The sequence below is a fragment of the Lissotriton helveticus genome, chromosome 4_1, assembly GCF_964261635.1.
Source record: "Lissotriton helveticus chromosome 4_1, aLisHel1.1, whole genome shotgun sequence".
NCBI classification, from domain to species: Eukaryota; Metazoa; Chordata; class Amphibia; order Caudata; family Salamandridae; genus Lissotriton; species Lissotriton helveticus.
This window is the reverse complement of record NC_136063.1, coordinates 140,026,680-140,051,098: the sequence shown is the minus strand read 5'-3', so window position 1 is coordinate 140,051,098 and position 24,419 is coordinate 140,026,680. Positions and strand designations below refer to the sequence as shown.

Genomic DNA, 24,419 nt, shown 5'->3' with positions numbered 1-24,419 from the left:
CACCAGCGGGGTCATTTAAATCTTGGAGGTGGTGAAAACGGTGCAAACGGCATACGAGCAGTGTTTAATAAAAATGCACGCATGCAGGCGCGCAACACCCAGCCACACCCGAACGTTTCACAGATCGATAAAAGACCATTTGAATGTTAACTAGGCCTTGCAGTTGTTTCCCCCCTTCTAATTTTTTCTTAGGCGCCCCCCCCCGAAATGTGGCTCTAGTTGCGCCTCTGCATTGCATGTGTCCATTTTTGCCAGGAGGCCTGTTGTCCACTTCCGCCACTGGCCCGCGGCGTTCATTAATTTCAACCTCCACACACTGTGAATGAAGCGGAACTTTGATTGTGGCCGATTTAAGCGCACTTAATAAAGTCAGCCACAATACCATGTATGTGTGGTTTCCTGTGAAAGCTGAATGCTCTGGCAGTGTAGTGTTGTACTAAGTGGGCGCAACCACCAGGGCCCACAGTTAGTGTTGCGCAAATGGTTTCACCCCCAGGCGTAAGTTAAATGGTTCCGCCCGACGTGGATACGGAGGGCACGTTCGAGAGAAAATAAAAAGCCCAGGGACCTGGGCGTGGCAGGCAGTGTACTGACCACTAAATGCACTACCGTGTGGTCTCCTATTTGTATGCCTTGTAGGCCTAACCAGTACACCACACTGGCGACGAGGTGGTCTCGCCACCCCATCGCGTGCCGCGTTTCACCCCTCTGCTCCTGCGAGCCTGCTCCTGTGGCCCCCCCTGCGCTGTGGCCCGCTCAGCGGATCTCCAACCCCGCCGGCGAAGTGTCCCAGGCCGCCCAGCTGCACCTGCCTCGTCGTGCGGTGGCCCAGTGAGCCGCGCCACCCCACCACCTTGCCTCCGCAACTCACCGTTGGCTTCTGGCACCCCGGGCGAGTGGATCCCGTCACTCGAGCCCGCCTACGTGCAGCCCCGCCGCCTGCGTCCTGTGGATCTGGCCTCGCGGCCTCAGGTGCGTGCTCTCCGCCCCAGCGCCCAGCCGCGCTCCTGCACTCGCCTGCGCCCGGCCCTCACTATTGCACCAGCCGGCAGGCCTGCCGGGCGACACCGGCGTGCCTTCCCTCACGAATCACGCGTGCACCGCGACGGCCCTGCCATCTGCCACGCATCTCGCGTGAGACGACCCTGCCATCCCTCACGCATCTCGTGTGCAACGTTGCCAGACCCCTCAGCAGCTGCCTGTACTTGCCTGAAGGCACCCCCAGCGTGCTCCTGGACTCCTGGCCCTCTGGTGCCAGGGCACCCCATACTTTTCGGGTCTCCCGCCCTCCCCTATGGCAATGGCCGCCGTTCCGCCGCTGGAGCCCTTTGCGGTCACGGGCACGCCTCCATCTCAGGCTGCCCGGTGGAGAAAATGGGTGGAACGCCTGGAGAACTACTTTGTAGCAGCGGATATTGCGGTCGAGCGGCGGCGAGCAATGCTTTTGCACCTTGGAGGGGAAGCTATACACGACATCTCGAAGGACGTGGTGGAAGGAGGCCCGCCCCGAAACTACGCCACGCTACGCGACGCCATAACGGAATACTTCAAACCTTTCGCCAGTGCGGATTACGAACGGTTCCTGCTCCGGCAAGCTCGCCAGCTCCCAGAAGAATCTGTAGATGTCTTCTATGCAAGACTCAAAAAGCTAGCCAGCACATGCACCCTTCCGGATGTGGACGACGAGATTCGCGCTCAATTTATACAAGGCTGCGCCTCCTCGAAACTGCGAGAAAGAGTCCTAGAAACAGACAACATGCCCATGCGCGACATCCTAGCGCTCGGACGATCTAAAGAACTGTCGAAAGCTTGAGCAGCACATATGGAGCCCAAACCGACGGTCACAGTCAAAGTTGAACCAGTATGCGCCATCAAGACGAACACCGCAGTCACGAGAACGAAACCACCCCGGAGACCTCGGCCAAGCCCAGCTCAGTCACCTCATGACCGCCCCTGCATGTGGTGCGGAGGAGCGACTCCCCACAACGGGGCATGCCCTGCACAGGGAAAGATCTGCAGCGCCTGTGGAAAGGCCAACCACTTCGCGAGTGTGTGTTTGTCCTCACAGAGGAAAAAGTCCAACGGCCCGCCCCGAAGAGTGAGACAAATAGAACCGCTGCCAGATACCGCCGACAACAGCGACATGGACGACGACGAAGCGGACGCAGCGTCCGTCCACGTAGTGCGAATGCTCAACACGTTAGCCGCAACGCCATCCGCAGAACACATGTGCACAGTGAATGTACAGGATCAAACAGTGGCAGCCCTCATCGACACCGGGCCAACGATCAATCTAATGGCCGTCAGCATATACCGGACATTAGACGCACCACCGGTGCTCCATCCCACGAGGGTACAGGTGTATGCCTATGGCACCAGTCGACCCCTTCGCCTGTGCGGAATGTTCCGGACCACAGTATCACACGACTCCCATCACGTACACACCAAAATCTACGTGTCGCAAGAAGGGTCCGGATTATTGCTCGGCTGCCGGACCGCCCAAGACCTAGGGTTGATCCACTTCGCCCTCACAGTCCAAGCCCACAGCCTCGACCATCTCGTGTTGCAACACACTTCACTGTTCGACGGGATCGGCTGTCTGAGGAGACCCGCCGTTCGCCTTCACATAGATCACTCAGTCGCTCCAGTGGCCCTCAGACACCGGCGCATAGCGTTCCACCTGCGGCCCAAAGTGGAAGCGGAACTACGTGTGCTCGAGAGAGCCGGAATCATAGAAAGAGTCAGCGGGCCCACTCCATGGGTGTCACCCATCGTGGTGGCCAAGAAACCGAAGCAACCAGACGCCGTGCGGATATGCGTGGACATGCGCATTCCCAACCTCGCGATCAAAAGAGAACGCCATCTGACACCAACCATAGACGACATCATCGGCGAGCTGTCAGGTTCAAAGTGGTTTTCGAAAATGGACCTGAGGTCCGGATACCACCAGATCCCCCTGCACCCAGACTCCCGCCCGATAACGACCTTCTCCACCCACGCAGGCCTGTGGAGGTACACCAGACTCAACTTCGGGATCTCCAGTGCAGCCGAAGTGTTTCAGAACATCATTCAAAACGTCCTGCAAGGTCTAGACGGCGTACTAAACGTGAGCGACGACATCTTAGTCCACGCGGCGACGCTGGACGAACACATCCGACGCCTCCAAGCTGTCTTTGCCAGGTTGCAAGAGAGAGGCCTGACCCTTCACAGGGAGAAGTGTGAGTTCCTCCGAAAAGATATCAGCTTCTTTGGATACAGATTCTCCGACCAGGGCGTTGGGCCGGACCCGGACAAAGTCAAGGACATCCATGATGCCCCCGCCCCGACATCAGTGACCGCTGTCTGCAGTTTTCTCGGGATGGTGACATACTGTGGGCATTTTATTAAAGACTTGTCCGACATCACCGGCCCTCTTCGTGACCTCACAAAGTCAACAACTACCTGGGAGTGGGGTCGGGAACAGCAAGAAGCCTTCCAGAAGACCAAAGCAGCACTCTCAGCAGACACGACCCTGGCCTATTTCAACCCTCGACATGAGTCCCAACTCGTGGTGGATGCCAGTCCGACCGGCCTCGGCGCTGTCCTGACCCAACAACAGCCATGCGGAGAGTGGGCACCCGTAGCGTACGCAAGCAGGACTCTCACTGCGACAGAACAAAGATATTCACAAATTGAAAGAGAGGCCATCGCCATCCTATGGGGTGCCGTCACTTCCACATCTACCTGTACGGACACCCATTCGTAGTGATCACGGACCACAAGCCACTTCTCCCGCTGTTCCAGGGGTCCTCCTCAAGACCTCCCCCTCGCATCGAGAAATGGGTGCTTCAGCTCCAAGAATACCAGTTCACAGTGGTTTATCAGCCAGGCTCCAAGAACCCTGCTGACTACCTGTCGCGACATGCCCGCCCGGCCACTGAAGCAGAAGCAGCGGAAGCTGACGCCACTGAAGAGTATGTCAGAATGATTGTAGAGCGTTCGAGGCCGTTGCCAATCTCCCTCGAAGACGTGACACGAGCCACCAAAGACGATGACTGCTTGCAAATTGCCATCCAAGCCATCCAGTCAGGAAACTGGAAACCACTACAGAGCCCGGCGTCATTCCGCACCCCAGAAGCCCAAGCCACACTAAAAGCACTCTACCAAGTCCAGAGTGAGCTATCCGTCTCGCCAGAAGGATGCCTCCTGAGAGGCCCCCGCCTAGTACTGCCAGACAGCCTCACCGGGCAAGCGGTCCTCCTGGCCCATGGCGCTCACCAGGGAATAGTGAAATCGAAGAATCGCATCCGAACCAAACTCTGGTTCCCAGGGCTCGACAAGAAAGTCGAAGAAGTCATCCAACGATGTCCAGTTTGCCTAGCGACCAGCCTGCCCAACCCCCCGGCACCTGTAATCACAGAGGAAGGACCGACCACCCAGTGGGCCCGAGCCAGCTCAGACTTTGGCAGCCTCCCGGGGGGGGAAATACATGTTTGTTGTGGTAGACGACTTCTCAAGGTACCCCGAAATTGAAATCCTGCCCTCACCTGCAGCCTCCGAAGTGATCCCAAAGCTGGAAAAGATCATAGCGACCCATGGCCTCATTGGGGAACTACGCACTGGCAACGGACCCCCCTTCAACGGCGGTGAACTGACAGAATATCTACAAGCACACCGCATCAAGCACCGGAAAATAACCCCAAGGTGGCCTCAAGCCTTTAGAGACTGATGAGAACTCTAAATAAGACTATCCAAATTGCCATGGCAGATGGCCAAAACCTAGAGCTAGCCCTCTTCCAGTTTTTGAGAGAATGCAGACTGACACCCCACTGCACCACCGGGATCCCTCCAAGCCGCCTATGTTTCAACAGAGCAGTGGTAGACACTCTCCCACACCATCCCATGTGGGCGTCAGCTCCGACTCCGAACAACCGGTCCATGGAACAGCGAACAAAGTCCAACAGAGATGCGTCAAAGCGGAGGAGAGCTGCTGACAGCCCCATCCAAATCAGCGCCCGGGTGCTGGTGAGAGATCGCCACCCAGGAGGGAAGTTCCGCCTCCCGTTTGAGTTGCACCCGTGGATTGTCACCAATATCAACGGCACCATGATTACTGCAATGAGAGGGAGAGAGACAGTCACCAGAAATGTGTCATTCTTTAAAAGGATCTCGACTGGAGAAGACGACGGGTTTCCCGACTCGGCAGAGCAATACCCAAGACCGACCCGAGGCCCACGAGAAACAGAGGAGGAGGAGGACGCTCCCAGTGAAGAGGGAGTCCCGCAAGCAGACTCAACTATACCAGCCAAGGGCGAACAAGAATCGCAGGTAGCCCAAAGCAACCCCGGAATTGCTGTAGCTAGCGACTCCGAAGAACTGGCTCCAACCCAATCAGGCGAGCGCAGCCAGAGCAGGTACAATCTGCGCCCCTGTCCAAGGCCATCCCAGAAGTACCAAGACTTTGTGGCCTGTTGCAGACTTTGAATGAGTCCGAGCTGCACCCCTGCCGTTGCACAAGTAAGACTGTTCCTTTTTGCATTTTGAAATCCTCAGAGACTATGAGTGGAAAAGTTGATATGTGATATTATGTTCATTTGGCCTTTACTTTAGGGTAAAGGAGGAATGTAGTGTTGTACTAAGTGGGCGCAACCACCAGGGCCCACAGTTAGTGTTGCGCAAATGGTTTCACCCCCAGGCGTAAGTTAAATGGTTCCGCCCGACGTGGATACGGAGGGCACGTTCGAGAGATAATAAAAAGCCCAGGGACCTGGGCGTGGCAGGCAGTGTACTGACCACTAAATGCACTACCGTGTGGTCTCCTATTTGTATGCCTTGTAGGCCTAACCAGTACACCACAGGCAGTACCGGCTGCAGTCTGTCATTTTGCCGCAAGGTGGTGCTATGGCACTACCGAATCGTATTTACCATTCATTACCAACTACTACAGATTTAAAAACGTATGCATTCATCCTCAATTTTCGCCCGAATATGTTGTGTTTTTGTAAAGCGCTCCAATGCCCCCAAGGGCATCTTGGCGCTAGCTGAGGCAAGGTGAATGGATGAGTCAGATTGTTACAGTGTAACAAAAAAGCCAGGTTTCGAGGGCCTCCTGCCAAAAGGTTACGTGGGCTTTAATGTAAAAGGGGAGATTGTTCCTGACCTTTGACGCTTCTAAGCACAAACTTTCTTCCTCCCCACTTGGAAAGTTTTAATATAGGGACTGAAACAAATGTGGCTGATGCGGATCTAAGAGAACAAGTTGGTGAGTACCAAGTTATGCACTTTTTAGAAAGTCCGGAATAGTTCCATGCAGATCTTTGCATACAATGCATAAGGCTTTGGATGTAATGCTCTGTCTCTCCCGAAGCCAGTGAAGCTTCGCAATGAACTGGGGCACTGATTGGCGTTTGGGACTTTGCTTAGGAGTCGCGCTGCCGCATTCTGTAGCCTTTACAATGTATTTAAGACTGGATTGTGGGCCTTAGCATAAAGCCCATTACAGTAGTCTATTTTTGAGATGACTTAGGAAGTGACCACTGTTTTCTAGAGGTGGTCAGGTAAGAAAGGAAGAATTTTAAAAATCATTTTCGAAGTGAAAAAAGCATCCATGGTCACAGCATTTGCCTGATCAGTGTTGGAAAGTTTGTTGTTCAGTAAGACTCTTAAGTTCCTAACCAGCGGCGGCCCCACTGCCTGGATCAGAGCCAACAACTGTAAAATAAAATTATCTTCTTGCATTGTTTTATTTTTCATTTGCCGGCTCTGAGCCGGTGCTGTAGGGAGGAGCAGGGCTACGTGCACTTCACATGTGTTTGGCCGGCTGTCTCAATCAGACCAAAACACACATGCACTGAGCAGCCAGGCAACAGAAAGCCCCACAGACTCCCTGGCCTGAGCAGAGCATCTTTCTAGCCCACTCAGGCCAATCCCTGTACTGCTCGGCAGCATGGTGATTGGATGGGCGTCTGTCCCAGGGGATGCTGGGACCAGGAAGAGGCAACAAGTAAGTTAAAAAAAAGTGACCATTATTTCAACACCCACACCACAACACCCCTTCAGTGAACCCCCACAACCTCCTCCCACGCTCCCCCCACCCGCCCTACCACCCTTTATTTGTGGCAGCCGCCACTGTTCCTAAACACCTAACGGGGATAGGGGTAGGGCCAAGCTCGACAGGCCACTAATCCGGAGCCCAGAATGGAGAGGTGGCTTTTCACTGATTGGGCTCTGTGAGATCTGAGACATTTGTCCTTGATCAGTGCCAGGACACTCGGTCCTGGGGGTGCTGACAGTGCACTTTAGAAATTAGAAATTAAACATGTAGATTGAGAGCAAAATAAAACACCTGATAGGTCTTGTGACTGTTATTCGCGCAGGGCACATTTTTACAGCAGGCTCCGAGTGAGGCCCGTTGAAGCCAGATGTTGAACACAGACACAATTATCCCTCGTGCAGGAAGGAGTCTGAAGGACACAGATAAATAACAGGTTTGTTTCTACAGTAAAAACAGATCCCAGCTGTACCTCATCCGCCATCAGGAACAGGTTTTCTTCGGCAGCGAAGCGGATGACGTCCTCGATGCACTTCCTGCTCTGGACCTGGCCTGGGATCGAAAACAACAACCGCGGTGGGTCAGGTGCTGGTTGAAGCATCACTGCTATAGCGCATCGCTTAAAAACAGGGCTGTACAGGCATGCGGCGCTACACCCACGCAATCTGTGGACTTACCGGAGAAACCTTCAAACCTTCCAGTTCACGTTGAGTGACCCTTCTGACACTTCGGGGTCTCAGTACTACTAGAGGGTCCCACTCTCCTGGTCCGTCAGCCCTCCCGGGCTCCCCCACAATCCCCAGCATACAGAAACTAATAGGAGGAAAGGCCGCGCCCTTTACCTCAGGGGCTTCCCGAGCTGATGACGCACAGCGCCTCTTACCTGTGGAGTTCACACAGTTCATGCACACTGGGCCCCTTATCTGTGGGGTTCACACAGTTCATTCACACTTGGCCCCTTACTTGTTGGGTTCCCACAGTTCATGCCCCTTTACCTGTGGGGTCCCCAGGTTGTTGCACACTGGGACCCTTACCTATGGGGTTTTCACAGTTCATGCACATTGGGCCCCTTAGCTGTGAGGTTCCCACGGTTCATGCCCCTTTACCTGTCAATTTCCCACTGTTAATGCATGCTGGGCCCCTTACCTGTTGGGTTCCCACAGTTCTTGCCCCTTTACCTGTGGGGTTCCCACAGTTCATGCACACTGGGCCCCTTACCTGTGGGGTTCCCACAGTTCATGTCCATTTACCTGTGGGGTTCCCACAGTTCATTCACACTGGGCCCCTTTACCTGTGGGTTTCCCACAGTTGATTCACACTGGGCCCCTTACCTGTGGGGTTCCCACAGGTCATTCACACTGGGCCCCTTTACCCCTGGGGTTCCCACAGTTCATTCACTCTAGCCCCTTACCGGTGGGGTTCCCACAGTTCATGCACACTTGACCCCTTACTTGTTGGGTTCCCACAGTTCATGCCCCTTTACCTGTGGGGTCCCCAGGTTGTTGCACACTGGGCCCCTTACCTATGGGGTTCCCACAGTTCATGCACATTGGGCCCCTTACCTGTCAAGTTCCCACAGTTAATGCATGCTGGGCCTCTTACCTGTTGGGTTCCCACAGTTCATGTCCCTTTACCTGTGGAGTTCCCTCAGTTCATGCCCCTTTACCTGTGGAGTTTCCACAGTTCATGCACTCTGGGCCTGTTACCTGTGGGGTTCCCTCAGATCATGCCCTTTTACCTGTGGAGTTTCCACATTTCATGCACTCTGGGCCTCTTACCTGTGTGGTGTCCGACAGTTAATGTCCCTTTACCTGTGAAGTTCACACAGTTCATTCACATGGGCCCCTTACCTGCGGGGTTCCCACAGTTTATGCCCCTTTACCTGTGGAGCTCCCACAGTTCATGCCCCTTTACCGCTGGGGTTCCCACAGTTCATGCCCCTTTACCTGTGGGGTTCCCACAGTTCATGTCCCTTTACCTGTGGGGTTCCCTCAGTTCATGCCCCTTTACCTGTGGAGTTCCCACAGTTCATGCACTCTGGGCTCCTTACCTGTGGGGTTCCCCGGGTTGATGATGCACAGAACCTTCGGATCGCAGTGTTTCCTGGCCTCATTGAGCGCCTTTCTGAGCTCTGCGATGTTCAAGGCCCAGCAGTTCTCCTCGTCCAGGTAGTAGTTCACCTGCACGGCGTCCAGCTCTGCCAGGGCGGCGGAGTACAGCGGGTACTGAGGGATGGGGATCAGGACTCCAGTCTTGGACTTGCCCTGACCAGCTACCAGCAGCTTCAGCATGGTCTAAAGCCAGAGAAACAAGATGAGATGGTGTGAGGGTGCAGCATCTGTGACGTGTCAGGATATGAACTTCTAAACACCATGTGTCTGGACATCACCTATAACAGGTGATGTGCCCATGTATATACCCATTATGCGCCATGTGCCTGAACACATCATCAGTGACATGTCTGGTGCCCACGAATATATCCGTAACAGACCATGTGACAGAGGGCAATATCTGTGACATGCCTTGTGGCCAGGTGTATAACTTTTACATGCCATGTGGCAGTGTGCATCATCTAGGACATATCACGTGCTCGGGTATATACACGTTGTACGACATGTGCCAGAGTGCACCATCAGGGACATGTGTCCTGACAGTGTATGTACTAGGGGTGGGTGGGACTCACAGTTTCACTTCGTAGAATTCTGCGGAGTTACGCAAAAGCTGCATGAAATTCTATGGAGTTTTGCCAACGGGCAAAAAACATGCACGTCGCACTGCTCGCGCTGCAATTCAGAGCCAGTAGAATTAGCAACACTGAAAAACAAGCATTTGCAATGCAATAGGTCTCGTTTTAACGCAAATTTAAGCTATAGGCCTTGTAAATGACAAAGCCTTTTATTTATGTTCCAAAAACCAGAACGCAAAAATAAAGGGCATTATCATTTACAATGCTAATAGTTCAGACTCGCGTTATTGCGAGACCTATTGCATTTCCAATGCTTGTTCTTTTGAGCTTCTTTATTCCTCTGATAAATAACAGTTCAAAGCATCCTATCTATATTCATCAGATATTTTTCAGGGTCCATTTAGTGTTAAAAAAAAAAAAAAGCCAACACGCAATGTTCAATAGTCGCTTTTTCAAGGCTTTATCATTTCTTAATAAACTTCTTCATGAAAAGTGTGCTAAGATTGATGCACACTCAGAGTAGGAATTGTTTGGCTGTTGTCAAACCTGCACTGGTAGTTAGATACCAAAATGTTGAATATTTATAGATGGGGAGGTATTTGCTTTAGTGGAGTGGCCATGTTGGGCTCAGATAATGAGTGTGTACGTGAGGCCGGCTCTGCTCGGCCTGTAGGCATCTGTAGCCCTGGCGGCGGGAGTGGGTGAGGTGAGTGGAGGTGGCAGAGGGGTGTGTGGACTCTGTGGAGTGAGAACCAGGTGTACCTGGAGGGCAGGACGGAATTGGGAAGGAGAGGCTAAGAGCACAAGGGGTGGGGGGTGAGGGGGGGTGGGGCAGAGATAGAGATGCAAAGGCAGGGAAGTGCGGAGTTCGGAGCGACACAGTGTGAGGCCAGATAAAGGGAGGAGCGTTGAAGGGCGGAAAGAGGTGAGGAGACAGATGCTGGAGTCCCGAAGAGGGAGACCCACCAACAGGGGCAAGCGTGGAGTTGTTATTCAGAGAGGGAGACAGAGACTTGGGATTTGGGAACGCTGAGATCCTGAAGATCCCGAACAGTAGACCACGGAAGAAAGAGTTCAAGCGAGAGGGGGAGGTTAAGAAAGATGCGACGGCGCTGGAGAAGCCAGAGTAGAGAGAGGGTGAACGGAGGAGACATGGACACGAAAGAGCAGTGACAGGAGGCTAGACGTTGACAGCTGTTGAAAGGGAGAATAGATTTGATTTATTTTTTTATTTACTTTATGCGTTTTTATATAGTGCGGACTTTACCCGAAGGTGTCAAAGCGCTTCACAATGGGAACAGTAGCGTTACATGAGGAGAAAATTACAAGTGGACGTGTTACAAAAGCAAACGTTACATTGCATGAGGCAAAGATGACAATTGTGCATGTGCCAAAAGCAAACAAAATACAAGAGGTAGCAAGCGATACGTTACAAGAGGAAAAAGTGACATGTGTGCAATTACAAGTAGAGGTAAAAAAAAAAAGGCAGATAACAAGACCAGGGAGACATGGACGAGAAGGAAGACACTGGAGAAGAGACAGAGCAAGAAAAGTCAAGGCAGGAGCTGTACGAGGTTGTTCTAAAAAAACAAATCTTCTGGTCGTGACGTGCGATCATTGGAGGGGGTGCAAGGGATGAGGGAACACGGCCTGGGGGAAGCTGGCTGGGGAGGGGGAGGAGAAATGCAAGGAAGTTAGGGGAGGAGAAGCCGAGAAGCCGCAGAGCGCACGCTGGGCGAAGCCCTTTGATGTGCTGTGCGGCAAATGGAGGGAGGCTGATGCGCGTTCATGTTTGAACACGTGGTTCACATGAACTGCATGAAAACGCCAGCAAAAAGCTGGTGGTTTCATGAGCATTTTGAGCACTTGAATTCTCGTTCCTCAATGCGCTTGCGCGCATTTAAGGTCACGAGACCTAACGAGCATTAAAAATGAATTCGGTCTCGCCTTTGATTAACTTAAAGCCATTTGCTTTGCTAATGGGATTGTATAGCAAAGCAAATGGTTTTAACTTAATGAAAGGCGATACCTATTGCATTTTTAATGCTTGTTCCTATTGGTCATGGTTACAGTGTCCAGGTCCTGAACACATATTCTAAATGATATACGGGACACAACTTAGTTTTCAAATATAAGTCGCGAACAACGAGGTGGAAAAGAGAAACAATGAATAAAAAAAGTTTAAGCGCATCAACTTGGGGAGGCTAAGTTGCGCGCTGAGGATCTAAAGCTGTGGCATGAAGGTCCCAAATTGAGGCAAGTCCCATGCTGTTCACGTCTGAGAATTAAAGGGGATTCCACTGTCAGGAAGAAGGTCTGGAGATGAGGTCTCCAAGGCAGTTAGGGGCGGCCCATACATGTGAAACCCTTGTGCTAAGTACAGTCTCATATGCGGGCTCTCCGGTGAGTGGTAGGTAGCCTCAGTCATTGTTTTAAAGTTGCTGGTGCTGTCAAACACACTTTACATTAGGTGGGCAGAGTTGCAGCAATTCTCAATAGCACGCAGGTACTCGGGCCCGGTGGGTGCCAGCTCTTCAGTATTTTAATTTCAAGCTGTATTCTCAACCTTTATGGGGTTAAGGATATTGTAGTTATTGAAACCCAGCTACTGTGCAAGTGTGTTTAAGAGAAGTGTTAATTCTATTCTCAGTGAATATACCACGTATTAATAGCGGGATTTCTTCGGATGTGGTAATTACCGTAATTTCCTCTGAATTAACATCAAACTGTAGTGTACTTTTTCATATTTAACTATTCAACTAAGACACTCTTTGTCCCTTTGTTCAACTTACCTTTGCCTTGTCTGCAGTACATTGCTGTCAGACACCGCATGAGGCTTGAGTCAAGTTCTGATGCTCACTACTTTCCCAATTCTGACATCCTGCTGAAATGTATATCCATCCGCGAAATAACATGCAGGACCCAATGGCAGAAGAGGACTGCCCCGAAGCCCCTGCCAATACACTGCATATTTTATTGTATGTTGTAAAGAACTTTGTATGTGCATTGTGTTTACCTGTGACATTAAGGTCTTGCCAGACTGGTAAAATAGTACTGCAGCCACGTCATAATAAAGCACAGATATAGAAGTCATGAGATAATTTGACAACTACTATGGCCCTGTAAGTGGAAATGAAAAATCGGGGAGGAAAGAGAGCATCATGAAGAAATGCCTATGCAACAGGAGAAAATAAAATGTTTGCAGTGCAGGGGACCCTGCACAGCGATGGCCCTGACAAGCACGATGATGCATTTTTTTTCCATGCTAAATGCTGCTAAAAAACATACTAAGTGCGCGAAAAGGTTAACGGTGGAGCACGAGGTTTATGTATCAAATAACACAATTTTGGAAATGATAAAGATACCAACAGTAATAATAGCAGGCGATGAAAAGGCTCACCGGGTTTCAGACGGCACAAGGAAGACACTGCGGTTCTTCGTGCCATTTCGAGTCTGGTGGTAGAAAAGCCTTGCAATACATTACACGAATGGGGTAAAAAGTGCGTAGCTAACAATTAAAGGAGTGTGTGTACTGCCGCCAGTAAAAGATCCAATCCCGGTGGGCGGGGCCAAAAGGGACAGGGTGGCAACCAGGAGGGATTGAAATGCCTCCGGTGCAATCATTGCACTGCCATTTGCCTAAGTCGTGACGTCAAACGACGCGCACGAATGAAAACTGCAGGTGGAGCTGAGACATGGCTTCGGATCCGTATTGATTCCAAGAAGCCCTCTGCATGGCGAGAGCTGCGCATGCGCTGCTTTCGCCAGACCGAGACTTATTGAGCACAGTTGGTATCCTATGCTGTGCAAGAGAGTGCGGCCGTACGAATTTCTTTTGCTGCATCTTAAGTAAAAAGTCTACTTGAGCAGCAGCCCTCTGACCGTGACCTCCGGCAATAGAAAACTGCACTTGGGGGTTCCAAATTGCACTCACCAGCTCCCATTTCTGGAGCCTCACAAGAAAACACTCTGCGATTGGTAGAATTTGGCCAGAACTTCACGTCACAAGAGTAATGCAGAGTCGCCAAATTCCATCAATTCTACGGATGGAATTTAACAATCTGCCCACCCTTGTGTATACCGGTTATAAAGCCATGTCCCATGGTGCATCATCTGTGACATGTCTTTTGTCCGGATACATACCTATGACACATCACTTGCCAGAGTGCATTATCTGTGACAGCTCTTTTGCCCTGGTATATATCTCTTACATGGCATACAAGATGAAGTGAAGTTACACTCCTTTACCAGGCGCACAGCAAGTGGCAGACTTCTTAAGTCAGTTTATCTTCCGTTTTTTCAATTTCAAAAATAATTCTTACAACTCTTCAAATACATTTCATGCTTTTCTTTATTATTCTTATTATTACACACGTGGGATGCTGATGTTTTCATAGTTTCTAATGCAACAGGTATGCCCATGCGGGCCTTTTTGTGGGCACAATAGAATTCATCACACATCTTTAGTCATGATGGAATATGTACCCAATGCATTTCAAGCCTTTGACGGCCCTTCGTCAGGAGTTTACTACGAATAAAAGAACAGTCTATTAGATTGATAAGTCAAGCTCCCCTTGTCATTACAAACAGTAACAAAATGCGTGGAAAAAGACACTATATCGTTCTTTCACAACTGACCACGCGTGGCGTTTTTCCATCTACAAACGTAACTATACGTTAAAGTATTTGCCCTGAGGGAGCCTCTACCCCGCTCTCTCTCCCTTCCCACATTAACTTTCCTTTTCTGCAATGTACCCAACTGAATGTACACCCTCGATAACGAGCTGCTACCTTCTCTTAACTACACAATGCTGTTGTGCCCAGAGACATTTAACCCACTCCTGTACCTTCATGACTTCTTCCAGCAGTGTCGACTTCTTGGCTAGTGTTGCCCACAACATAGAAACATCCTGATTGTGCCTAGCTTTCCCCTCTTATAATTGGCAACACGTGGCTCCAGCCCCTACAATTAACAAACTGACCAGGGGGGGGGGGGGGGGAGAGGATCGGCCTGCTGCAGCTGCGCAAGTGTATTTTTGGGCACAAACATGCCCGCGCATGCGCAGATCGTTTTCCGGTGAATTCCCCCTTAGATAGAGGACCAGGGGGCGGGCCGCAGCCCCCATGGTTGCACAGGGCGACAGGGCAAGCAGTCATGGTGCCCCCCCAGCCTATCCTGGCGCTGCATACAGCGCCAGGATTGGCTGGTCAATACATAGCCCGGGTACATAACCCCCTGTCTGGGGGGGCAGAGCTCTCTCTCCCTTCCTCATACTGCGGCCTCTGTTTGTATGGGGTTTGATTGAAGACTTGACCTCTGACCTGACCGGACACAGGAATACGACAAGTCCTGAAGGAACCGCTCGGCCAGGGAGACCCGGCGTTCACACTCAGGTATGATCCGAGTGCTAGGATACGGCCCCGCCGAACCCCATCACCGCCACATAAATAATGAATGTGCACTGTGGTGCTCCTGCCTCTTGTGTGGGCCTATTTCATGGAACAGTGGTCGGGAAAAGTAAGGACTCAAGTGTGGAGCACAAAAGTTAGCACTGTTCTGCCTCGACAATAAAGCGACCTCTTAGCAATCACAAAGCGTGCCCGTGCTCGACCCTCTGGACGTGGTCTACACAGCAGTTTCTGACATTTTGTACAGGTCTGATGCTTTTTCAGTAGCTTAGGCCTACGTATATGACAGTGACTTGTTGGTGGGGTGTTACTCAACAAAACCTCTGGTTCTAAGAGCCGCAGCAAAGGAAATTGAACAGGGAGAGTGGGTGCATGGATGGATGCATGCATGATGGGTGGATGGATGCATGGATGATGGATGCAGGTTGGATGGGTGGGTGGGTGGGTGGATGGATGGGTGGATGCATGAATGAATGATGTATGGATGCAGGATGGGTGGGTGGATGCATGAATGATGTATGGATGGATGGATGCATGGATGCATGCATGATGGGTGGATGGATGGGTGGATGCATGAATGAATGATGTATGGATGCAGGATAGGTGGGTGGGTGGATGCATGAATGATGTATGGATTGATGCATGCATGATGGGTGGATGCATGATGGATGGGTGGATGCATGAATGAATGATGTATGGATGCAGGATGGGTGGGTGGATGGGTGGATGCATGTATGATGTATGGATGGATGCATGCATGATGGGTGGATGGATGGGTGGATGCATGAATGAATGATGTATGGATGCAGGATGGGTGGATGCATGAATGATGTTTGGATGGATGCATGGATGCATGCATGATGGATGCATGAATGAATGATGTATGGATGCAGGATGGATGGGTGGATGCATGAATGAATGATGTATGGATGCAGGATGGATGGGTGGATGCATGAATGAATGATGTATGGATGCAGGATGGGTGGGTGGATGGATGGGTGGATGCATGAATGATGTATGGATGGATGCATGCATGATGGGTGGATGGATGGGTGGATGCATGAATGAATGATGTATGGATGCAGGATAGGTGGGTGGATGCATGAATGATGTATGGATGGATGCATGGATGCATGCATGATGGGTGGATGCATGATGGATGGGTGGATGCATGAATGATGTCTGGATGCAGGATGGGTGGGTGGATGGATGGGTGGATGCATGAATGAATGATGTATGGATGCAGGATGGGTGGGTGGATGCATGAATGATGTATGGATGGATGCATGCATGATGGGTGGATGGATGGGTGGATGCATGAATGATGTATGGATGCAGGATGGGTGGGTGGATGGGTGGATGCATAAATGATGTATGGATGGATGCATGGATGCATGCATGATGGGTGGACGCATGATGGATGGGTGGACGCATGAATGAATGATGTATGGATGCAGGGTGGGTGGATGGGTGGATGCATGAATGAATGATGTATGGATGGAGGATGGGTGGGTGGGTGGATGGATGGGTGGATGCATGAATGAATGATGTATTGATGCAGGATGGGTGGATGGATGGGTGGATGCATGAATGATATATGGATGGATGGATGCATGCATGCATGATGGGTGGATGCATGATGGATGGATGGGTGGATGCATGAATGATGTATGTTTGGATGCATGAATGATGTATGTTTGGATGCAAGGTGGTTCGGGCTCGCTCGCTCGCTGCGGTGCAATATGCAAATTAGTTTACCTCTCACCACTTTCAAATGTCACCAGCCGCCCCTGCGATATAGTGTCTTTTTCCACGCATTTTGTCACTGTTTGTAATGACAAGGGGAGCTTGACTTATCAATCTAATAGACTGTTCTTTTATTCGTAGTACACTCCTGACGAAGGGCCGTCAAAGGCTTGAAATGCATTGGGTACATATTCCATCATGACTAAAGATGTGTGATGAATTCTATTGTGCCCAGAAAAAGGCCCGCATGGGCATATCTGTTGCATTAGAAACTATGAAAATATCAGCATCCCACGTGTGTAATAATAAGAATAATAAAGAAAAGCATGAAATGTATTTGAAGAGTTGTAAGAATTATTTTTGAAATTGGAAAAACGGAAGATAAACTGACTTAAGAAGTCTGCCACTTGCTGTGCGCCTGGTAAAGGAGTGTAACTTCACTTCATCTTGTATGCCATTTATGTATTGTGACAATAAAGTGGATCACGTCGCCCAGGCTGCACGCATGAAGTTTACATTTACGAACTGGCTAAACTACGGTTAAGATGGGAATTTCGATGTGCACTGTATCACTTTTCTACTTTAATATATCTCTTACATGCCATGTGCCTGGGGACATCATCTGTGACAGGTCGTGTGCCCAGATCTATACTTGTTACACACCATGCACCAGGGTGCATCATCTCTGACGTCTTGCACCTGGGTATATACCTCTTACTCGTCATACGCCAGAGTACATCTGTAATATGTCTTCTGACCAAGTATATATAAGTTACAAACTATGTGCCTGGGTACATCCTCTGCAGCATTTCTCATGTCCCAGGAAATGAGACATGCCATGTGCCCGGGTGCATCATCTGTGACATTTCTCTTGCCCAGATGTATCTCTGTGGCACGTCTTGTGTCCCAATATAAATCAGTAACATGCCTTATACCATCTTTTAAACGTGTGTTCATGTGTACAATATCTGTGCCGTGCTTGGGCATAGAGTCCATGACATCTCATGTGCCCGGGTATGCCATCCATGATGACAAGCTTCGGGCGAGTAAAGTTTCAAACTCCTTACACACTGTTGACCTATTAGGGAATATGGGAGGGGCCTTAGTTTGGTAAGGGACACTCTGTCAGACGTGCTGCTAGGGCATGGAGATGCCAGCAGCATTCCCTGTGTGGTAGTAAGGGTGGCATGGGCCTTAATGCAAGCAGACAAATTGGCCGCCTGTCTACTCAAAAAATAAATAGAGCCATACTTGGGGGTACTGGTGGTGCCACTGCACTTGCATCGCAAATGAAAGCAAAAGCACCGCTTGCCCACTCCTTTGCAGCAGGGCTCCACAACTGGGCCACTTCCATTGAGCCCCACGCCCAGGGACAGTAATGGCAGTGTGGCACCAGAATACTGTTGCCGGGATATTGGCTGCCATAAATATTGGGTTGTACAGATGTCCCCCAGAGATGCAGCCGAAACAGAGCTAGTAATACAACGAGAGGACATTTTTGTGAAGGATACTTAGTGCATGGTATTCATGTCAGATGATATCTCTGTGTACAACATTCTGACCTATGACCCTAAATGAGCAAATCTCGTACAAAATGTTATTCCCGTTGCTGGAACCAGCATAGCTGCGAAGAGATTGAGGTCACAACACATCTCAAGATCCCAACGACATCAAAGAAAGCATCCCTCTGAGGTACCCCCTGCCTCGGATTGTTAAAGACGCAGAGCAGGGTCGACACCAGTTTATTTCTCTCTACACGAGCTGATCCTTTGAATTGAACAGTAAACAAGGGATGGACACTGCCCTCTCTTTAGTCCGTCTGTTTTTTACCATTATAGTCTCTGTAAAAGAATAATCGTGTCTCCATCACGGGGCAGAAATTACGCCACTCTAGGGAAATAATTGAGAAAAGCTGCCTCTTTCCTATGTAAATGAAACTGCAAGATTTTTTTTAATGTATTTTTTAATAAAATAAAATATTTCATCGTTGGTGTATTTGTTTGACGATTGCAAGTCTCTATTTCTTTGCAGTTATTATCAATATTTCTGAGGCCGGGATCCACGGATTCCAATAATAATTCAGTGGGGTGCCCGGATCTCAGTAAAATGAAGTAGGGGTCCACAGAAGTCAAAAGATGAGGAACCTCTGATCTAAGGTATTTCATCTATTACGTCCAGCAGTATTTTACTCAAATGAGCAGTATTGCATGCTTAAAAAGGCAAACACAAGAAGGAATCACTTCAAAAGGTGTTTAGATATTTATAAACTATTCTGAAATGATAGTCAATAGAAGCAATGCTGCATGTTAAACAAGCATTGGCAAAGCCAATAGTTCTCACCTTTCCATGGTATTACCAAACTCTTGGCTTTGCCAACGTTTTTTTGAATTTTCCTCCGATGGCAAAAAGAAAACGGAGAGAAGCAAGTGATTGTGTGCTCATGTGGAAAAGCATTGGCAAATACAAAATAAGTATTTTCAATGCATTAGGTCTCCATTTGCGAGAGTAAGAGCTATTGGCGATGTAAATATACATGTTTTTTACTTATGTGTTTTGGAGTGGAGTGGATGTATGTGGTGCGTAGTGGAATGATGTGGTATGTTATGCAGTATAATTGCATGAATAGAAATGATGTGGTATCTAGTGTATAGGAATTATGTGGAGTGGGATTGTGTGTTATGGAGAGAAAATATGTGGTATTGTATTTTGTTCTACGTAGTGAATTTAATAATGTGGTGTGCTGTTTAATTATGTGGTGTGATGTATAATTAGGCTGTGTGGATTGTATATATGAGGTATGTTTGCAGCACAGGTCACAAGTGTTCGTTGGCACATTTAAAGTTCGGTGCATAAGCAAAACCTAAATAATTGGATGAAATCCATGTTATTTAGAACTATTGGCAATGCCGATAGGTTTTTCATTTGCGAGACTATGTATGTATAAAAAGTGCAGTATTAAAATACAGAAACGCAACCTCAAAATAAATCACTAATAGATTGTACCAAATCTGCTAATATTTATAAACTAATGTTATAACACTAATTATTAATAAATACATTGTGAAAATGCACTATAGCAACTTTCTATAAAATTAAGCTAAATTTGTAGCATTAGTGAAAATAACATTTGGAAACAATGCTCGTTACCAATAAATCCTTTTCCGACCTAAACAAAGATGATTTTAAAAGGCACACTGCCTTTCAGATTCCAGCGTAGCGTTTTCAAAATGTGAATCCATAATACAGTGGGCTGCCTTATATCGCACACAAACACTTAGATAGGGGGCACCAAACAGAACCTCTTTTCATTAAATGAGAGGTAAATGCCAAAGGTGCTTGCTGGCCTGACTCCCGCACTGCCCACATTTCCACATAAGCACTAACTCGAGTTCCTTGAGTACGTTAAACTACGCTGTTGTCGGATGAAACGCTACTGCATGACATGAGAGGTTTATATAGGCAAACAATCTTTCAACCTGTACCGAAAGCTGTAATTTTACTGTCAAAAGGACTATTTAGTAAAACCAGAAATTCAATTTGGCAACTGCTATTCCATGTCTTTGCATTTTTAGGTGGCGAGATTTGCCTGTAGAAAACGGCCTGAATGTTCCCCCTCTTCTGCATAACAACATGGACGGTCATATCGCTGTGGTGTTTTTGTTTTTTTTACTAAACAGCGAAGTTGAGTCCAATTCCATTATTTTAATTTATTGAATCATGAGGCTAAGTGATGCATTGGAGTAATTACTGAAATACCAATTTTTATGTCAGTTGCGATCAAATTTCATGGGCATGCCGTGCTGGCTAAATATAAAAAAGCTGTTGAAGGAGAGCATGTTCTGCCTGCAACAGCAGGCAATTACTGAAATACCTGAATTGTTTTGTCAATTGCGCTCAAATTTCACAGGCGTGCTGCACCGGTTAAACAAAAAAAAGCGGTTGCTGGAGAGCGTGTCCAGCCTTCAACAGCTGGCAGGAGAAAGTCATTTAAGAAAATAATGCTCAGACTGTAATTAAAACATCCAGAGTAACAACTCTTGTACCAGGGGCAGTCCTCATGGGAGGTTACAACAGGAGAAAAGGAGGTACTAAGGAGGGACTTCTCAGCCTATTGACGAATCAAAAGCCACCATTTACAAAGGACAGTAACAGGAGCCAATTGAAAAGCTGGACGTAAATTGGGCGGAGATTAAAGTCCATACCTGAATACAGCATGTCACGAAGAGACAGGGCAAGCGCTGCTTAGGCGTGACCTAAAAAGAAGCCCCTGCCTTATGACAAATACTCACTCATTCATCATCATGTAGGATTCATGCGATGGCAGGCATTTCTTTCTTCTTACATTTAATTAATAATAGAAGATATAATGTTGGCACGGGATATGAAAAATAAGAACATTACTATGCCCAGAAGAGCATAAAAATGAAAGGAATGGCCTGTTCGCTTATGCGGCTGCTGGGCCCACAAAAAAGTAAATAAATACATCAAATAAATAGAAAAAGAAAACATGATGGAAAGTAGTGGGGAGCAACGGAGGTGCAGGCGGTGGGTTGAGGACCAACAAGTCAGCACCGCCAACGAGTGGTGGGAGCAAAAGAGGACGGAGGAGAAATCAGGGCGGACTGGCCGGAGCTGGCATCAGGCATTTTCTCGGTGGGCTTGAAGGGTAGGGGACTGTTTTGGACCAGTGGGGGCCATTTTTGTTACTGTGGGCCGGTTTGGCAACAGTGTTGTAATATCGGCCCCCAGTAACAAAAGCAGCAGTGCTGGGGGCCGGTTAAGTGAAGCAACAATGCTTCACACTAGCCTACTCTCTTCCCCTCCATGGGTAGGTCTGACAAAATTGCCAGGGCTGCTTCGGGTGTCCAGTCCAGCCCTGGGAGCAATGGAGGGGCTGGGAGTGGGGGTTTTGAAAAGAAAGCTTACAAGAATCAGAACGATTCAGAAAAGGGGGTGGTGATGAACAGAGTGTCCGAATCAAGCAGACCACTCTTACCCAGTCCAAAGATCAGGGCTTGATCCATCACCGTTATTCATCTCACTGCCCCATCCCAGCTCAGAACCTGGCTATATGCAAATTAGTCTGTCCCTGGCCCAGTGCATCATGGGAACAGGGCAGACCAAACTACCAAGCCAATTCTTCACCAGAAAGGAGACAAGCTACCGGGGACCGGTTTCTGGCATTTCAGCCTCTTCGGCCCGGCTTGCTTGAATCCTGATGGAGCAGTGAGAAAGGGACTCATGTCTGAGTATACCCTGCCACACCTATAGTGGCCAAAAACGATTCAGAAAAGGGGGTGGTGATGAACAGAGTGTCCGAATCAAGCAGACCACTCTTACCCAGTCCAAAGATCAGGGCTTGATCCATCACCGTTATTCATCTCACTGCCCCATCCCAGCTCAGAACCTGGCTATATGCAAATTAGTCTGTCCCTGGCCCAGTGCATCATGGGAACAGGGCAGACCAAACTACCAAGCCAATTCTTCACCAGAAAGGAGACAAGCTACCGGGGACCGGTTTCTGGCATTTCAGCCTCTTCGGCCCGGCTTGCTTGAATCCTGATGGAGCAGTGAGAAAGGGACTCATGTCTGAGTATACCCTGCCACACCTATAGTGGCCAAAAACGATTCAGAAAAGGGGGTGGTGATGAACAGAGTGTCCGAATCAAGCAGACCACTCTTACCCAGTCCAAAGATCAGGGCTTGATCCATCACCGTTATTCATCTCACTGCCCCATCCCAGCTCAGAACCTGGCTATATGCAAATTAGTCTGTCCCTGGCCCAGTGCATCATGGGAACAGGGCAGACCAAACTACCAAGCCAATTCTTCACCAGAAAGGAGACAAGCTACCGGGGACCGGTTTCTGGCATTTCAGCCTCTTCGGCCCGGCTTGCTTGAATCCTGATGGAGCAGTGAGAAAGGGACTCATGTCTGAGTATACCCTGCCACACCTATAGTGGCCAAAAACGATTCAGAAAAGGGGGTGGTGATGAACAGAGTGTCCGAATCAAGCAGACCACTCTTACCCAGTCCAAAGATCAGGGCTTGATCCATCACCGTTATTCATCTCACTGCCCCATCCCAGCTCAGAACCTGGCTATATGCAAATTAGTCTGTCCCTGGCCCAGTGCATCATGGGAACAGGGCAGACCAAACTACCAAGCCAATTCTTCACCAGAAAGGAGACAAGCTACCGGGGACCGGTTTCTGGCATTTCAGCCTCTTCGGCCCGGCTTGCTTGAATCCTGATGGAGCAGTGAGAAAGGGACTCATGTCTGAGTATACCCTGCCACACCTATAGTGGCCAAAAACGATTCAGAAAAGGGGGTGGTGATGAACAGAGTGTCCGAATCAAGCAGACCACTCTTACCCAGTCCAAAGATCAGGGCTTGATCCATCACCGTTATTCATCTCACTGCCCCATCCCAGCTCAGAACCTGGCTATATGCAAATTAGTCTGTCCCTGGCCCAGTGCATCATGGGAACAGGGCAGACCAAACTACCAAGCCAATTCTTCACCAGAAAGGAGACAAGCTACCGGGGACCGGTTTCTGGCATTTCAGCCTCTTCGGCCCGGCTTGCTTGAATCCTGATGGAGCAGTGAGAAAGGGACTCATGTCTGAGTATACCCTGCCACACCTATAGTGGCCAAAAACGATTCAGAAAAGGGGGTGGTGATGAACAGAGTGTCCGAATCAAGCAGACCACTCTTACCCAGTCCAAAGATCAGGGCTTGATCCATCACCGTTATTCATCTCACTGCCCCATCCCAGCTCAGAACCTGGCTATATGCAAATTAGTCTGTCCCTGGCCCAGTGCATCATGGGAACAGGGCAGACCAAACTACCAAGCCAATTCTTCACCAGAAAGGAGACAAGCTACCGGGGACCGGTTTCTGGCATTTCAGCCTCTTCGGCCCGGCTTGCTTGAATCCTGATGGAGCAGTGAGAAAGGGACTCATGTCTGAGTATACCCTGCCACACCTATAGTGGCCAAAAACGATTCAGAAAAGGGGGTGGTGATGAACAGAGTGTCCGAATCAAGCAGACCACTCTTACCCAGTCCAAAGATCAGGGCTTGATCCATCACCGTTATTCATCTCACTGCCCCATCCCAGCTCAGAACCTGGCTATATGCAAATTAGTCTGTCCCTGGCCCAGTGCATCATGGGAACAGGGCAGACCAAACTACCAAGCCAATTCTTCACCAGAAAGGAGACAAGCTACCGGGGACCGGTTTCTGGCATTTCAGCCTCTTCGGCCCGGCTTGCTTGAATCCTGATGGAGCAGTGAGAAAGGGACTCATGTCTGAGTATACCCTGCCACACCTATAGTGGCCAAAAACGATTCAGAAAAGGGGGTGGTGATGAACAGAGTGTCCGAATCAAGCAGACCACTCTTACCCAGTCCAAAGATCAGGGCTTGATCCATCACCGTTATTCATCTCACTGCCCCATCCCAGCTCAGAACCTGGCTATATGCAAATTAGTCTGTCCCTGGCCCAGTGCATCATGGGAACAGGGCAGACCAAACTACCAAGCCAATTC

General features: G+C 49.3%; 1 protein-coding gene across 6 annotated transcripts in view; it reads right to left on the bottom strand.

Moving 5' to 3' along the window:
• The window catches only part of LOC144828423 (alanine aminotransferase 2), a 690,396-nt gene that overhangs the window by 38,902 nt on the left and 627,075 nt on the right, over nucleotides 1–24,419 (bottom strand). For all 6 annotated transcript variants that reach the window (XM_078686552.1, XM_078686556.1, XM_078686555.1 and 3 more), the window contains 2 exons: nucleotides 9,081–9,324; nucleotides 7,503–7,582 (listed from right to left, as the gene is read on the bottom strand). In XM_078686552.1, the coding sequence (XP_078542678.1) occupies nucleotides 7,503–7,582; nucleotides 9,081–9,324 (324 nt within the window). The remainder of the gene's footprint in view (nucleotides 1–7,502; nucleotides 7,583–9,080; nucleotides 9,325–24,419) is intronic.